Source organism: Aulostomus chinensis, chromosome 7, assembly GCF_037954235.1.
Source record: "Aulostomus chinensis isolate RoL2024-O1b breed Wild chromosome 7, RoL_Achi_v1.0, whole genome shotgun sequence".
Lineage (NCBI taxonomy): Eukaryota > Metazoa > Chordata > Actinopteri > Syngnathiformes > Aulostomidae > Aulostomus > Aulostomus chinensis.
The window spans coordinates 1,252,444-1,270,000 of record NC_141326.1 but is presented as its reverse complement, the minus strand read 5'-3'; the positions used below and the strand labels follow the sequence as shown (position 1 = coordinate 1,270,000).

Sequence of the window (17,557 nt, the reverse complement as noted above, 5' to 3'; positions counted from 1 at the left end):
TCATATGATGAAGCGAGAGATCCATTTCCGCACTGGGGACAGTAAAGATTTAGGCTGCTTCATTTAAATGGGTGAACACACCAGTAGGCGCACAACTACCCAGTGCAGCTAACCAGCACCACAGATGAATGTCTCCAAAATGACCAGAAAAATGAAACTGAACATTACAACTGTAATCACAGTGGAGGGAGGGTGATTGCAGGCTGCTGGAATACACAGCGTTACTCTCATCTGCTTGCTCAGTGGGAGACCTCAGCACCCTGGGCAATTGCAGCCATTCAAAAATGGAAGGTTACTGCCCCCTGGTGACGAGCTTGGAGATGACCTTTTCTCAGGTCGGATGTGACATCATGAGTCGTCATGCATCAGGATAGTGCTTTAATTCTGCATGAAGTCTTTATTAAAGCCTGGCAGGTGACAGAGCTGCAGGTGTACCTGGTGCTGCCCCTCCCTCTCTCCACCTGTCTCTGTCACACCTGAGGAGTCTGCCCCCCCCCCCCCACCAGTGTGACATGTTAGGCCTTGTTATTTCAGTTTGCTGGTTTAGCTCGCCTTGGAGGACTCCCGTAGTCCTGCTTTCAGTTTCATTTCAATTCATTCAGTTTTACCTCTCTGTGTGTGTGGGGGGGGGGGAGGGGCGGGGCTTACTGGTTCCAGCTGAGTTGCTGGGATGATGGTGAGTGTTGGGATTCTGGTTAACAACCTCCTGACTGCTGTCTTCTATCAGCAGACACATGAAGAAACAAGACCAATTCAAGAGGCGCTTCAGCAGCCTCCACTGAGCCTCCTCCCTCGTCCAGGGAGGCCACAGCAGCGCCCGCTCAGAGAACTGCATCAGATTTCAGAACGTTTTCAAATTTAGTGAAATTACAATGTTTAACCTGTGAGGGAACATTGTCCGAGCCGGTGAGGAGCAGCTGGTCACAGCTAGGCTGAGAGCTCACTGGTACGTTCACACTCAATCCACATTAGCAAAACCAAAATGGCTGTCAGTCCTGTCACACTGAGAGCAGAAACCCCTGCTTGGGATTTTTGGCTCCATGTGGTCACTACACGATGGCCAGCTACAGCTGAACCACTGTGGCCATCATTACCAGGTAAATTAGCCTGAAAAATGTCAAAACCAGCAGAATGTCAAGGCAGAAATACACACAATAATCCAAGTCACATGGCTATAATGGAGCTTTATCCAGCACAGCAACTCTGGTGCGTCTGTGGACCTCCCTACAGTTCTGAGAGAGAAGGACGACGAGGCTCTTGGTCCACCAGGATCTCAAATCATCATCCTCACTCTGACTTCATGTGTGTGGAGGAAGTGTTTGGCAAGTGTGAACCAAAGATTTAGAATAGAATTAAATCTCTGCAACAACAAACAAACAAACAAACAAACAAACAAACAGAAAAAGGAAACACCTTCGGTTTTAGAGTTTGGATGAACAATTCCTGACCAAAATGTCTCTGCGATCCAGAACCGATGTGAAACATCTGAAGTATTACAGACAGACTTCCTGTGGTGGGAAGTAACAGTAAAAGTACAGTGTTGTGGTAGCTTTACTTTACCAGAGTATTTGTACTTTTACTCCACTAAATTTACCTGAAGCCATCAGCAACTTGAGGAGAAAGATTTTGCATCGAAAACAGGATGAACCTTCACCAAGGAACGAACGAGCTGAGCAGGACCTGAAGATCCGAGTTCATCGAACTCTGAAAACGTTCCAGAGACGGCTTTTGCTCGCGCATTCGTTGTTTTAACAGAATTCCAATTGAACACAACTTTCTGTTTGAGTCATCAAATTTTGTTGGTGATGTCTAACAAGTGGTTGGATTTGTCTTCTCTGTTACAGCTGTTGTTCACTTCCTCTTTGGTTTATTTCCTCCCCATTTTACCGTTTTCACCATCACTGCTTTTATTTCTCCCTGTCCGTCCTCTGTCCCTCTCTGAAGGGTTGGGCTGTCCTGTGTGGGTCAGTTGGCTCCACTTCAAAATGATAAGACAAACTGTATTCACCCCCAAAATTTGTTGTTACAGCAGCATGGGGGAACAAAAAATGGAGCAAGGAAACTTATATGAGACAAACAGACGAGTTAAACAAAATACACAAAGAGTACAAACATAATAAACATAGATAAAAGATGGTGGGGTGGTGTAATAAAGAGAACAGCAGGAAGAAAGATGAGATCGCCTGACGGAGAACCTCTGCTGGTTACGTGCACTTCCTGCTCTTGCTGCACTCACGTGAGAGCTGCTGTCACTTCACTGCGCGTGCTACAGGGACAAGAAAACACAACTTCTTATCTTCAGATGACGTACTTTTAAATGCGAATCTCTCCAACTACAAGAAGACAGTCAGAGCAGCACAGCTGGAACACACACACAGTGTGTGTGTGTGTGTGTGTGTGTGTGTGTGTGTGTGTGTGTGTGTGTGTGTATGCGCATCGAGCGCGCAGGAGTGAGCCTGCTGAGCCGGTGGGAGAGGGATCTGGGATCACCGAATGGCGGGGCAGGCTGGGAGTGACGCGCCTGCAGCGCATTCCGGTTATATTTAGCGCCTTTATAAGCAGGAGTCGCCCCCTGGCCGGGCCCGGCTCCGCGGCTGCAGCAGCGGCCCTCAGAGTCAAAGCACCGCCATGTGACCCACATTGATCCAGAACTGTTTCAGTCACTAAAGCTACACGTCAATCACTCTGACCGCAGAAGAACATTGTTTGTGTAGATGAACTCGCCCCCGGCCGCGTGCAGCCGTTAGTCCGGTAACCGAGCGCTGCATTGGTCGGTGTTCTCAACGACCCGAGCCTGTAACGCGCGGGGCTGCCGCGCGGAGAATCAGGGTTGATTGCGACACAGAGGAGTCGTGCTGAGGTGGTTTGGCCCCAAACCGGTCTGAGTCTCCAGCTAGGCTTTCTGGGTAAAGTATCCGCCCATATTGGTGTGGAGGAGGCCGACGTGAGCTGCTAGGCCGGACGCTGGGCAGATGGAAAGTTCAATCGATTGATTTTCCCTGTTTTTCTTATGTTCCCGCTCGCGTCTGGACCGAGGAAGACCCACTTACATGCGGCCGAGTGCTGTGAAGCAGGAAATGCGGAGATCGTGTGAGACGAGCGGATTATCAGCTTGACTCCTTCGGTCGCTACTTCGGACGCGGAACTCCATCGCTAAAAGGTAAAAGCAGCGGATTCCTCCACCCGAGACCCGGCGGGCTCGCTGTCGGCCTTCCACTCTTTCGTGTGACCGTGGCGACTCGCAGCAAGTCGCCGCCGTTGTTATCTGCTTGGTTTTCGTGCGAAAGCAAACTACGCCCAGTGGCGAGCGTCTGGCCCCGGGTGCAGCCCCGCTAGCTCGCCTGTCAATGGCGGCCTCAGCGGCTCCCTTCGCCCTGTGAATGAATGGTGCCGACCTTCTCCGGACACCTCGTCGCCGGCAGTGTTGCATGTGATAGTTGCGGTATTTAGAAGTGCGAGTCCGGCTAACTCGGGCCCGGGGCTGATGTCGGGGGCTCCATGCTAGGCTAGGCTAGGCTAGGCTAGCTGCTAGCACACTGCAGCCTGCTTGTTCTCCGTATTCGTTTTTTTTTTTTTTTTTTTTAAACAACCTGGCAACACCGCAGACACACGGCAGCAGATTTAAATCAAGTTCCTCCCGACCCGTGAGCGTGAGTGGGGGCGAGGGTGGCCTCAGCTCAGCCTGGCTGAGCTGCAGCGACCGGAGGTTCGTTCGCCGAGTCCAGCGCTGCGCTCTTTGTCGCGCTGCCTATTTATAACCTGTACATGTTAAAAGGTGTTGGTCTTGGGGTGGCAGCGACTCTAGGGAAGCATCGGATCCCCAGGGAGGGTCCCTTCATGTTCCGTCACAGCACCAACAACCTCCGGTACCGTCAGCATGAGATTCCCACAACCTGAGAAGCTGAAATCCAGCGAACTCCGCATCAGGATGGGGGTTCTCCGTGTGCACGGAGCTGTGAGCGGTGACCTGGTGAGACGCGAGGGCGCTGGGACCCTCACAGGTGTCTGCCTGGATCTTTGAATGCTGTAGGGATCAGGTTTGTTCGGGTGGGCCAGGAGGTCTGGGTCCGTGTCTCTAGTTATCTGCGCAGGTGCAGATAAGAAATGATCCTGTCTCTTATTTTTGACTGCTGGTTTCTTCATGTGCATCATTACGTGTGTGTGTGTGTGTGTGTGTGTGTGTGTGTGTGTGTGTGTGCTGGCTTCATAGTCTTCCAAAGCCTCAGCAGCTTCAGTAGCTGGTGTAGCAGACAGCCGTCCCCAGCTGCTCCTCCCTGACTGCAGAGATGTGGTCTGTCTCCTAGCAGGCCGCCACTGCTCCATAGAGCAACCCCAGTTCCTGGGCTTAGTTTGGGTTTGCCAGCGGCTCAGGTGATACCACTGGGATCAGAACCAACTCCGTTAATCCTGAGGAGAACTCTGTCTCTTTACCTTTACCAAAAGAACCTGAAGGTGATGCTGTGTACAAGCCGCCCATATCGACCTCCTCTTGTTCCCGGCAGCGCTCTTTTGAGTGGGAGTTTATTTTTGTCCCAGTTAAAATTAGAAATGCTTATTGATGGGGCTTCACAAGTTTTGATGACTTTTTAGGGATTTCAGAGCTGATGATGATTTAATTGGCTACATTTGCATAGATTCCTAATCATTGTTTCCTCATTTGCACATAATCTCTTGCAGGTGAACAATTAGGTGTTTGTGGATTCTTCTTCTTGCTTCATGAGTTCAGAAATCAGTTTTTACACAAAAGGCTAAAAAAAATAGCGTGACAAGGATCGTGATCATCAGTGGCCTTACAGCGGGGATGGCGTGAAGGTGGTCGTTATCATGGTTACTCATCCACAGGACTGAGCAGTGAGTCTGATCCGCCAAGCAGGAGAGTTTTCAGGCATCATTTCACTCCAAGTGGTTTTGTGGGTCGATGCTTAAGAAGGGTTTCATCTTACAAATACGTTTTGACTGAAACGTTTCATGGGGTTCACGTACAGTCACTGAAAGCTGATTAGTCGCAGAGGACTACAGAGCCATCAGGTGACCAAACCACATGGTTCACTACATCAGCGGCATGGAAAGTATCAGAAGTATCAGCCGAAGGAGAGTTGTCAGTGTCGACCTTAACTGGCCTACATGGACTCTCATATGTGGAGGAATAAACATTCCTAACTTCTGTAAATTGTTCTGGTTCCATTTATTGTTCTTAAACGTTTCCAGGCTGTAAATTTCTCTGTTGAATGACATTTCTAGGTTTTACATCTGAAGCGTTCGCGTGTCTGTTTTCACTCCTCGGGTTGTCGTTACTAATGACGCTGTAACTAATCACACCGGTGCTGCACGTTTGCAGCCGTGATATCATCGATGTAACAGCTGAGAATAATTCTCTGACAACAGTTGCGCCTCCTTTTGTGTGCGGCGCGTCCTGTATTAACTGAAGTGATGTTGAGGCGTGTTTTCCACCAGCCAGTCTGAAGCGTAGTGACGGTGCAATCAAGTCACAGGCAGGACTGAGGAGCCAGTAACCCATGGCCGGACACTGGACGGTCTTGAAGCGTCGGCAGCAGGATCAAGCAGGAGAGGCATCTGTGGGGGACGTGGGGACCCCCCCCCCCCAGCCCTCCATGGCAGCATCTTACCAAGCCGCTCAACAGAACTTGTGATGACTGTTCTTTTCTGTGTCCTGCAGGTGAATCATGACAGAATATAAGCTGGTAGTGGTGGGAGCAGGAGGCGTGGGCAAGAGTGCACTTACAATCCAGCTCATCCAGAATCACTTTGTGGACGAATACGACCCCACCATCGAGGTAAAGATGTCGCACGTGTCTGTGCTCTCGTCTGCATGCTTGGGTGTTGCAGTGTCAGGGTGGAACCGAGAAACTCCTCCCAAGGAAGTAGCTGGAGCTGGTTTGTCAGGTTCAGGTCCTAAAAACACCAAACAGGTTTCTAATCATTTTCCTCACGTCTGCCATCCGACGTCCTCACAGCCTCTTTCTGATCCAGGTGTGTGTGTGTGTGTGTGTGTGTGTGTGTGTGTGTGTGTGTGTTCGTCAGAGTGTGAGGACCTAATTATAAATCTAGGTCTGCTGGGAAATGGGAGTAACTTCCTGGAACTGGAGTAGAGTCATGATGTAATGCAGTAGCAGTAGTAGTGACAACTTTCAGTCAAATAATTCTATACATTTTTATCATAACAGCTGGAACGTCTTCATCCTACAAGATGTTTTTACACAAATTATTTCCCACTTGACTGTTGTATTTATCAGTATCATGAAATATTTGGGAGCTGTGAGAAATACAAAATACTAGAGGAACTGCGTGGGGGGGGTTATACATCGATCTACTCTCAATCGCTCTCTCTCTCAATGCTACGGCGATGACGGCGTGGTCACACACACCCCCCCCCCCCCAGTTGTCCAACTGACCACAATCCACATAAACGTGGATGATGAAAATATCGGCTTCTTGTTCATACATAAATCCCATGATAACCTCTGACCCCGCTGACCCGCGTCTCTTGCAGGACTCTTACAGAAAGCAGGTGGTGATCGACGGGGAGACGTGTCTGCTGGACATCCTGGACACGGCAGGTCAGGAGGAGTACAGCGCCATGAGGGATCAGTACATGAGGACGGGGGAGGGGTTCCTCTGCGTCTTTGCCATCAACAACACCAAGTCCTTCGAGGACATTCACCACTACAGGTGAGCCGGGGGCTCAGGCTCCAGTCTGAGGACCCTGTCACTGCCCTCTTCTGGGTTTGTGGTGAATTTCCTTTTTGATAGTGAAGTGACCTGTTGACCGCAGGATGCGATGGGCAACACGTTTATGATACTGCTGTTGTGTACATACAAAAATACACATGTAAATACTGTAAATTTGGGGAAAAGACAGCCTTTTGGGAGTGTATCTGTACTTTCAGCCAAATATAAACTTATTTTCACATTCAAAACAATCCACCTTGTAAATGTAGGTGAGTTGTGACTCCTTGTACTTTGAGCAAATCAAATATTTCTAATCTTCTGTTAAAGGCTTTTATTTATTTGAATTAATTTCCAAAACATTTGATTGTGTTTGTCAATGTCCAGAGAACAGATAAAGCGAGTGAAGGACTCAGAGGATGTTCCCATGGTGTTGGTGGGCAACAAGTGTGACCTCCCGTCCCGGACAGTGGACACCAAGCAGGCTCAGGACTTAGCACGCAGCTATGGCATTCCCTTTATTGAGACCTCAGCCAAAACCAGACAGGTAAGAGTCCGGCCGGAGTGGGCCGCGCTAACCGCTGAAGGATCCCACTGCGGCTCCAGCATGTCGTCTCAGGGGCTTCGAGTGCGCTGTGATTGTTTTATACACTTCACTCTGAAATCAAGATTCATAACCCAGCAGAATAAACCACCGTAACTTTGTCAAGTGTCCTGGCTTGATGATCTTGGCTCTGGGTTCTCAGGGAGTCTGGAGCCACGTGGTGCTGCTGATTGTGTCAGTAACATGTCAGGGAAATATGCTGCTGATGGTTCAAGACCAGAGTCACTGTCATGCTGTAATCACTGCACGCTCCCTCTGTCATGATTCTGTAGTATGACCTCATCATTCAGGCACCAGCAAACGCTCCCACCCCCTAAATGATCTGTAGATGTGAGTTAAGGGTTCTGCATGTGTCGACCAGCTGGTGTGGATGATTCTGCTTTCTGGTGACTGTGACTGGATGTTGGAATCGTTTCTGTGGTGTGCTGGCGCCCAGTGGCTGGTGGCTCTCCTACTGGGCCAAACCACACACCCCTCCTGTGTGGGGACATCGGACACTCGATGAATCGCTTCCTCCGGTCAGGCTCACCTGCTCCTACCTGAGTCCACCATGAATTGTCTATCCACAAGGTGCTGCTATAGGACCGTCTCTTAACTCCAGAGCCTGTCGCTGTCTCCCTGATCTCATGTCTGCCACGTTTACAGACCAATCGACACACGTTCCCGGTGCATGCGCTTTTCTTTTCCATCAGGCAAATCAGTGACACTCCACTCAAATCTTGTTACTGTTGAAATACACCAGGCATGGACGCGGTGCAGCATGGCCATCGCAGCTGGCACAAACCAAGAAAACTGTGCCAACGACGACAATGGCTCTCATTCATGAACTGATCTTGTTCTTACAGACGAAAGGACTTTTGTAGCCCTCAATTTAGACTTGCAGAGAGGAAGCAAAGCCTGATGGCTATCTGTAAGTCCTGGCTCCTGACATCTGTTGTGTTCAATTTGTAACCATTAATCACCCAGTCGCCAAGACTTCGTTACTCAGGGGTTCACAATCGGTGTCAGCAGCACGGAGCTGGACGCAGCCATTGGCTTTCCTTCTGTTAGACATTGAGGCCGATGAAAGTTCTAGTTTGAGAGAAGCAGTTTGTGCATCACAGCATTTCATGAAGGAGCCAAAGATGGCAGCTCCTTATTGCAGCAGATTATTGAAGGCAGTGTTGTGCCTTTCTCACTCACCAAAGTAAATAATTCTAGCAAGCAGTACTTGTACATGCGCGGTAGCAGTGGCGCTGCAGCTGCTTCAGGCCCGCAGTGGGACTGCTGTGTGTCCTGGCATCCAGGAGCCCCTTGCAGCTGCTGGCACTCACTGTCTTCTGATAACTGTCGGCATCACATACCAAACATCCTAGCAAGCGACGTCCCTGCTGAGCCGCAGACTCAAACACTGTTAAATCAAGTGAACAAATCTTTGCGCTGAGACTAAATTTATAGTTTTGGTTGTCCAGCAATGTGTTGTTTTCCCTGCCGTGATGCTGCCAGCTAGGGGCCGACTGGCGTGTATACATGTCGATGTCATTCGATTCCCAACCGCATCATCACGTGTTAGAGACTGAGAAGAACAGTGTGAGTGGGACACACCTGTGTCAGTGTTTCAGCCATAGTAAATATGAGTGTGTATTATTGAGCATTTACTCAGTGAAGCACTACTGGCACATGAACAGCAGCAGTAGCCTGAGTAAGAGCTCAGCCGGAGCAGAGCTGGAGCGGGTGTAGCAGGTAAAGACCGGCTCGCTTCACCGAGGTGACGTGCTGCATACCTGCCTGATGTATTTCAGCGGTTCCTGTTACCCCCCCCCCCCCCCCCCCACACACACACACACACACAGAAGGCCTGGAAGATGGCTACTCTTAACTTCAGTTAGTGCGGTTGAAATGGAGTCAGACCGGTGTCAGACTGGTTAGAATCGTTCTGAGCTTCAAAGAGCAGAAATATGACTCGGAAGCATTTTGGTTGGATTTCGTGTTTTGGATGCTGTCATTTCTTGCCACCTTTGGAAACGAGCCCAGCCCCTCTTCATCGAGAAAGAGGGAACTTGAGAATATGTTTCAGGCCTACAGGAGGTAAGTGTGCGACACAGAAGGGAGGTTTGGGTGGAGTGAGTTTGTGTTGACGCGACGTTTGTAGATTCCGTTTCAGAAAGACCTGAATCACACTGTGTGTGTGTGTGTGTGTGTGTGTGTGTGCACCCATTATGTTGCCCTGTCCTCCTCAACACTGAGGGACGTTGTGTCTCATGCTGCAGAGAGTGGAAGATGCCTTTTACACTCTGGTACGGGAGATCAGGCTGTACCGGCTCAATAAGCTCAGCAAGGAAGAAAAGACGCCACGCTGTGTCAAGCTTAAAAAGTGTGTTGTGATGTGAAAGGGGTAAGTGTGTGTGTGTGTGTGTGTGTGTGTGTGTGTTTAGAAAGGAGACGAGTTGGTGCTGGATTCTCCAAGCTAACTTGCTGGTTTCTACTGGGCTGTGGTGGGACTCTAACATGACGCTAGTGTGTGTCTGTGGATGGTGGCTCATTATTTATAATCTCAGGTTGGTTTCACACTGGCTGAGTTCACGTGAATCCAATCCTTTAACTCCACTGGTTTGCCTCAACATTGTAATTTCCTTCTGAACTGAACGATGCTGCCACAACGTCTATGCATCATTAATTTGAATAAATCACCACGATGCACGTATGGAAAATCCAGGACTACATACAAATGGGTGGAGCCAAGTGAATGAGAGCGCAGTCTTGTTTTATGCTCCTTCGCCAGACCTGCATTTGTTCAGATGTTATCATGAGAGATACAGGTTTTCCTGCAGGAGCAGGGCTTACACCCTGACGGCGCTCCAGCTGCGTCCACTGGTGATTTAGAGATGAATCACCCTAACCCCACCTCCATCAGGTGAACTAAGCTGCCGTCCCTTGGTGTTAACTTGGGTTCCAAAAAAAACTTCACATTACGAAATTTCCAGGCAAACCCTCTCCAGATTTTGGCTAAACTACCAGTGTGGAATGACCTCAATCTACTGAAATCAACATGAGGAAAAGTGTTTGGAGTCCTGAGCCAACGGCTGTGATTAATGGAGATTAGAGTGAATCGGGGAGTAAATCATGTGCTGAAAGGTTTCCAAGAGGGATGTGTGTGAACTGGCAGATGTGTTGTGAGCAAATGTGTGTGTTTGTTGGTGAGATTTTTTTTCCTGGAGACACAAATCCCTTCTTTTCTTCCCCTTTCTGCTGTCGGCTCAAAGAGACTGCAGCTCTTTCATTCGGCAGCTTCTTGCAGATTCAACATAACATTTATTGCAGTGTTGAGTTTGTCCAAGTACGCGCGTGCACGTCCTGGCTTCACCACCTAGTAGCTGCATTTACACGGAGCCTTTTATTCACAGACAATAGGAAGAAAAGCCCGGTGGTAGCACCTCAGTCAGAATGCATTGCCTGCTTAGTCGAATCAAAGATGTCGACCCCAGGAAGGTGCTTCTCTTTTATTGGCTGCTTCCTCCTCCTACGCTTGCGTCTGTCCCAGGGGACGGTCCTCCAATGTTTATTAGTTTTGGAGAGATAAACAGAAGGCTATTTCTCGCCTCCAATGATTGTTTGCAGAATATTTCGTGAAAGGGTTGCTTCAGCACAGCAACCACAGCACTCAACTAAAATTAGTGCCAAGCACTCGATGCAGCAGGTCCATCTTTTTTTAAACCTTGCTTGAGTTGGCGGACTGCACAAAGAAATGTGAAAAGGACAACTTGTCCCGTCTGTGAGCAGCTGGCTGCTGGAACTGCAGCTACTGTCTGTGCTGTCGGCAGCGGTGAAACTGATGGTGACCTCAGAGGTTCAGCTCTGCTCCGTCTCACAGCCCTCAACCAAGTGATGAATTCACCTGAAGTCTGTGTGTCACGCTGACCTACCCGTCACCAGTTGTATGGACAAATACTTCATTGATGATGGTTCCTTTGGGTTTCTGCCTTTGAATCGGGAAAACTGCCATGGGTGTAAAAATGATGTCATCAGTTTGACTCTCAGATGGCGAGTTGGGCTCCTCGTTTCTTCTCTTGAACGCGGTTAACAAATGGTTGGTCTGTCCTAATTATCCAGGGATATTTCTCTTGAAATTCTGCTACCCTAAAGAACCAGTGTGTGAGATTTGGAGCCGTGCAGACGTTAATGTTTCATCCACTGCTACACTTTCATGAGGGGGGAAATCAAGGATGCTCTTGAGCTTGACTTTGTCGGCGTAATGGAGATATTCAGGGTCAGCCGCTGCTGGCCCATCATGTCACCTTCAAAAGTTTGACAAATGTTGTTCAGTGCACAGAAGAACAAATGTGAACTTCATGGGCCAAAGAGTTCTCGCCTGAACCCAACAAACAGAGAAATGTAGTTCTGGAGCTGAATGAAACCTCTCCATGACCTGAACCCTGGGACCAGGTCCTGTGTAGAACTGCGACCGTCGATTTGAACTGTTTCACAGCTGATTGCTATTAATGTTGATGTACAAATGTTATGACAAGAAAAACAGTTTCTTACCTCATGAAACGTGACCGGCCGTCTCCCCCGGGCCGGCCTTGACGCACGCGAGCGGTCCTCCTCGCCAAGAAGCCATCCAGGTGGTCTGTTGCTGATTAGAGCAGCCTGGCCAGTCACGGCGTCATTGCGAAGTCTACTGGCTGTCACGATGACGGACGACAAACACAACGCTCGTAAATGCTGCTAACGTTAGCATCGATGGTCTGCGGTCGGGTCGTTGGAGCGTTGCCGCCTGATCCCCTCGGCGCTCTCAGAGCTCACCGATTTAAGCAGACCTGCGAAGATGGAAGACGCCACCGGGTCTAACTCTTACACACTGGTTCCTCCCAAAATGACCCTCCTAATCAAATGTGTTTGCTCCAAGACAGAGTGGTGCGCAGCAGCGACATGATGATGTACTAACCTCCTCTTCTATTCTTCTTCCAGGGTGTTGATGATGCCTTTTACACATTAGTGCGAGAAATCCGAAAGCATAAGGAGAAGATGAGCAAGGAAGGCAAAAAGAAGAAAAAGAAGTCCAAGACAAAGTGTACCCTTATGTGAATAATCATCCCTTTTCAAGACAGACTAAAAATATGTTGAACAGTTCAAGTAATACATTTTGTACATTACACTAAATTATGAGCCTCTTTCTCAATACCCACCATACTGAATTCTAAACCTGACCCAGTTTTTCTGCCTTCTATTCCGTGCTTCTTGGACACCAATAAGCTTTATTTTCAGTTTAGTGCCAGTCGCCCACGCGTGTCGGCCGTCAGCGCGACTCATTTTAAAGGATGGCGTTGATTTGGATGGTTTTTCTACAACTGCTGAGCTGTTGGCTATAATTCAGTCACAAATTATTCCTTTGCTTAAAAAGGTCATGACCTCTAAAGGTTCTTGAATGCCCTTTTAAAGTACTGGATGCCAAAGAATGAATTTTTATCCCGTTCACGTAGACATAACGAGAGGACCAACCTCCAGCCAGGTGAGATCCACGTAGTTGTAGCCACTGTGTAATGTCCCCATCTGTAACGTCCTCTAGCTATGACTTAGTTATGTCACTGATGTAAGTATGCATGAACATTTTACTCCACGTTTTAACACCCTGATTAGCTATTAATTAATTTGCAATTTGTCAGTGCTTTGTATTGTGAGGGGAACGATTTCTTGCCTATACTTACTTTTTGCATGCGTTGTGTCCCGGACCACATGGGTGCTGCAGACCCCCTGTAGCCGGAAGGGTCAGACCCAGGTGGACATCAGTGGAGTCGGTCAGGTCATCGGTAAATCTGCCTTTGTTTCATCCATGCGATCCATGACGGTTCTGTGATGAGAGAATGGGACTCGCTGCCGGCGTTGGTGTTGCAGGGACTCAGGCTCCACACAGACAAGCGGCTCGTTGTCTCCTGCTCGCCTCCTGGCTGAGGAATGACATGATGATTGGATGCGGTGGTCATTCACCATCAGCCCACATAGAGGACTGGAACAGGCCTTCTCACCAGATGATTCAAGGTTTTAGTTTTAGATTCCAGAGTTTCTGATCTAAGATGCCCTCAACATTTGGTGGCGAGACAGCAGAATGCATGTTTCCATGAGCTGTGAGGGCGGTCACTCTCGCTGTGTTGCTGCTTGTCCAAATGGATCCCCACATTCTTCTTTTTTGATGGTGTTCCAGTTCCCTCAAGCCTTGAAATTGTTTGGACGATCGCCTCTCAGCAGCAATGATTGTCCAGCAACTATTTCAAAGAAAAAGTCCGATTTCTCTTGTGGGTCAACCTGTAGTCCACCTCCTTTGTGGTCTTTTAAGCGGTTCCTGGGTTTCCTTTGCCTTTCCATGTTTGCGTTAGGTGCTACATGTAGACAGTAGAGGGCGCTGTGGCAGCATCTGTCGCCCATGTGCTCAAGAAATGCACAAAATGCTGTTTTTTAGGGGAGCGTCCTTCACACGGCGCCTCCAGAGATGACGCGTGTCTCTAGAGTACATGCAGTTTGACCCAGTATATATTTGTGTTTTCATGAAGTAGGTGGCAGGTAACGCTATGTTAATTACAGAGCCCCGTGTTGAAGAGGAACCCAACGCCAGGTTGAACCTCGGTGCTTTGCTGCCCTCTCGGTTGGAAAGGTAGTCCGTTGCACCTTTAGCCACGCCCAATGGTGATGTCACAGAGTGCGCCTCAGCTCTAGATCACCACTAGAGGTCAGCAAAGACCAGATTTTTGTTGTTGGTGTTGAGTTTCTCTTCAACAGAAGTTTTTTTTGTTCCTCTTCCTTGATTGCGTGCCAACGGCTGATTTCTGAAATGTATCATTTATACCTTGATCGTATTTTAACAACCTTTGTATAGTTGTGATACTGAAAGGTGCATATTTTGTAAATTGTGCATTTCGTTGGTGTGTCTAAATGAATGTTGCTTTAATGGAGTTTCACTCCGCTCTGTGTATGTGACTAGAGTGTGACTGCGTCCAGGTTAGGGAAGTGAATGAATGACCACTGGCGACACGCCTGCTGTGGCGAGTGGTGATCTGATCTCAAATGAGTCTATTTTTTGCCATGAATCTCACCACTCCTATTTAATGTGTAATAAAGAACAAAGTACAGAGGAACCTGCCTCAGTCTTTCTTGAAGCTCCACCCCAGACACACAAAGACACACAAATACTCTGCTTAGAATATTTTCTTCCACAAGACGACATTCCGGGACTTGGATTCTTCTTCGCTCCTACAAGCAGATACCCACCCTATAAACGTGGGCAGGTTCCAAAAGTTTAACTGAGCCTTAAAAAGATGGACCAAGATGCTTGGGAGCTACAGACGGCTGAAGAACCGCAATGGTTCGTCAGAGGCTTCGTGGGGTCTCTGGAGGTCCTGGACGCCCCCCCCCCCCCCCACACACACACACACTCCTGGTATATTGATTGTTGATCCATGCATGGGGCCACTGTCACGCTGAAAGAGAGCCCCCCACCCTCGCTCCAGACAGCAGTGACTCATGATGCTGACCGCTACACTGTCTGGTCAGCATCTCCCGTCAACATCTCCTGCACGTCTGTCCGTCCTGGTGAGGGATCCTCCTCCCCTCCTCACCCTGAGGTTTCTCCCATTTTTCCCTGTTAAAGGTTTTCTATGGAGTTTCTCCTCAGTCGATGTGAGGCTCTGAGGGCAGAGGATGTTGTTATGATGCCATGAAGCCTGGAGACAAACTGGAGGGGAAAACAGGCTACAAAGAAAACTGCCTTGCCGTCTTCAGCAGACGAATGAGCTCTCTAGAGTCAGTCTGCAGAAGACATGTTGGACGAAGCATGCTGATGGAGGGTGAACGCCTCAGTGGTGTGTGAACAGTGCGTAGACTGACCAGCAGGTGTCACTGTTGACTCAGCTTCTCACATCTCCAGGTTCTCCACGTCCAGTGAGCAGTTTTAAGATGCATCATGGAAAATCATGAGGAAAACAATCCAGGGGCTGCGATGTGAAGATGCGTCCAGATGTCGTGGCCAAGGTTGAATAAAGGCTTTGTTCTTGCGTGATGCACCAGTGCGCCGGGGCGGGTGCCAGGGCTGGTTCCACTCCCCCTGTATGTGCTCTGCTCTCAGCTGCAGTGCAGCGTGCTTGCTTTATATCATCGTGGATCCGTACAAGAGCGCAACAATGATCGCACTGGCTGTGAGCTGTTCACTCCATCTGGTGCAAAAAGGATCAGTATTCATTTTATGTATGAATGGACCCGTCTGAGCGGAGGGAAAAGCAACATTTACAGTTGTTTGTTCCGAAGTATCAACATGCTGGATGTCAGACGGGTCTGGTGTAGTTATTCTGATGAGTCTTCTACATCTGGTCCTTTGAGCCCTCCGTTGCACTCGTCTGAGCTGACCAGAGACAGATAGGATGTCAGTTCAACCTCCAAGTTTGACAATCCTGTTTAAACAGGATTTGCTTTGGTTAAATAATGACGTGTGATGTTCCTGCAGTTGCTGACCAAAGTTGCTGTTCAACATGATGCCTATGACCAGATTTCCTTAGTAAGCAGTTCAGATGAAATGTTAAACACATGTTCAGGGTCCTCTTTCAAACACAGGATTTTTGTGTGTGAAAATAGCATGTTTGAGAACATTTGGGAGGTTTGCTCCTTCAGAAGAAAACTCTTGAGAAGAAATGTGGCGATGTCAGGAAGTCACATGTGTTCTTGACTCTCCAAGCGGCACAAGCGACTCGTCACTGCAGTGTCACTTTTCTGTGACAGTGTTGATTCTGACTGCGACTCCTTTCAAATCAGTTTTTCAGGGCATTTCGGTGTCGGATTCGGGATTAAAACAAGCCAGAGATGTTTAGTTCAGCCAGCAAAGGCGTCAGCAAATGTGACTGAAACCAAGATTGTTTGGCAAAAACGCACTGGAATAAGAAAAAAAAAAAAAAAAGATCTTTTAATTTTGATGTGCAAACTATTTTTTTCTTTAACCAAACATACAGAACTTCCTTTTCGTCAAATTGTGGATATTTTTCTCTCAGATCAACCATTCAGCTTCTACTTGTGGTTACATTATCACCCTCAAACAGATGCTTTGCCAATTCAGTTACTCTTTATTTGGAACAAGGATTCTGTTCAGAACATCGAGCCTTCAAACCTCGTTTGAAGTCCTACCGATGGTGTTTTTCATATTTATTGGCAGTTTTTTCATCCTGATCTTTGAAGCCTGATGTTTTTGGGTCGCCCTTAAGTTTTTACTTGTGATTCTCATTAATTTGACTTCTCAGGGACGCCTCAGTGATATTTCTTCAAGTTTGACACAACTATCCACTAGGACACAAGAATGAACTGTAAAAATTTGGGGGGTCAAAGGTCAAGGTGGCTGAGAAAGGCACACATCGCCGTGGCGTACACCTGCTATGCCCTATGTCTAGCTTTCCCGTTCATTCCCTCACTGACTTCTTTTCCTCCTTCAAAATGAAAGTCCGAGGGTCGGCAGAGTGGAACACATGCAGGGAAGGAAGACTGAAGGAGGACGCAAGGACGGAGGAGGCTATGGACATCAGTGTCTCGCTGATGCAGGATGTGGTCCGTCAGTGAAGCACTTCTCCTGTAACGATAACTGGTGCTGCTCCTTCAACTTTGATCTCAGAGACTCTTGAGAGAAGTTGTATATTTAGCATTTGGATATTTGAATTCTAGTCACTTCTTATTACGACCTCAGAATGGAACGGCCCACTGCTGTTGGAGTCCAGCTCCACGCCTGCTGGGGGTCAGAGGTCGCCAGTACTCTGCCTCGGCTCGCTCTCAGCTGAAGTCCCATCTGAGCAGCTCTTGTTTACTGCCACAGCCACAAAGCTTGTTCTCCGCTGACGCCGTGCTGGAGGAGGAGTCGGCTGCGTCATATTCTGTGAAAGGGAATGTCATGTAGCATCACGGAGAAGATATTTATCCATGCAGATTTCCAAGAAGTAAATGCCAACGACATTGCTACCAGAGACAGTATACAAGCTTCAAAAGGACACGCGTGTAAGTGTCACACGGAGGCAATGCGGAGATAATTGCATGAAAACCAGTTTGCTGGGAGGAAACCTGTGCACTGCATACTCTTCCTTCATGAGTCCCTTGATGCTGCATGTCAGCGAGTAATTAAATGGCTGAGTGTCTTAAATGTTTGTCTATTTGCAGCAAACATCTTGTCAGTCTTGCCATGGGGCGTGCATGATGCGCGTGAGCGGGCTGGTATCCAGGCCATGTGCTCGCCAGCTCCTCTGGTTTGGGCGTGACTGGAGAAGGCGCACA

General features: G+C 48.4%; 1 protein-coding gene across 3 annotated transcripts; it reads left to right on the top strand.

Annotated features, from left to right (window-relative positions):
* The first annotated feature begins 2,582 nt into the window (after positions 1–2,582).
* kras (KRas proto-oncogene, GTPase) lies at positions 2,583–14,391 on the top strand. 3 transcript variants are annotated; one of them, XM_086208039.1, is made up of 7 exons: positions 2,583–2,906; positions 3,041–3,160; positions 5,678–5,795; positions 6,512–6,690; positions 7,075–7,234; positions 9,541–9,665; positions 12,239–14,391. In XM_086208039.1, exons 3-6 carry the CDS (start codon positions 5,685–5,687, stop codon positions 9,658–9,660), a joined length of 570 nt encoding a protein of 189 aa, XP_086064165.1. In that variant the 5' UTR covers positions 2,583–2,906; positions 3,041–3,160; positions 5,678–5,684; the 3' UTR covers positions 9,661–9,665; positions 12,239–14,391. The 3 variants fall into 3 exon arrangements, with proteins under 3 accessions (XP_086064165.1, XP_086064164.1, XP_086064166.1); XM_086208038.1 differs by lacking the exon at positions 2,583–2,906 and having other exon boundaries at positions 2,913–3,160; XM_086208040.1 differs by lacking the exons at positions 2,583–2,906; positions 9,541–9,665 and having other exon boundaries at positions 2,913–3,160.
* The last annotated feature ends 3,166 nt before the right edge of the window (positions 14,392–17,557 follow it).

Coding starts and splice junctions, on each gene's coding strand:
- kras (XM_086208039.1), top strand. CDS start 5,685: ATGACAGAATATAAGCTGGTAGTGGTGGGAGCAGGAGGCGTGGGCAAG. Junction 6,691..7,074: donor GAGGACATTCACCACTACAG/GTGAGCCGGGGG, acceptor GTCAATGTCCAG/AGAACAGATAAAGCGAGTGA. Junction 7,235..9,540: donor CCTCAGCCAAAACCAGACAG/GTAAGAGTCCGG, acceptor CTCATGCTGCAG/AGAGTGGAAGATGCCTTTTA.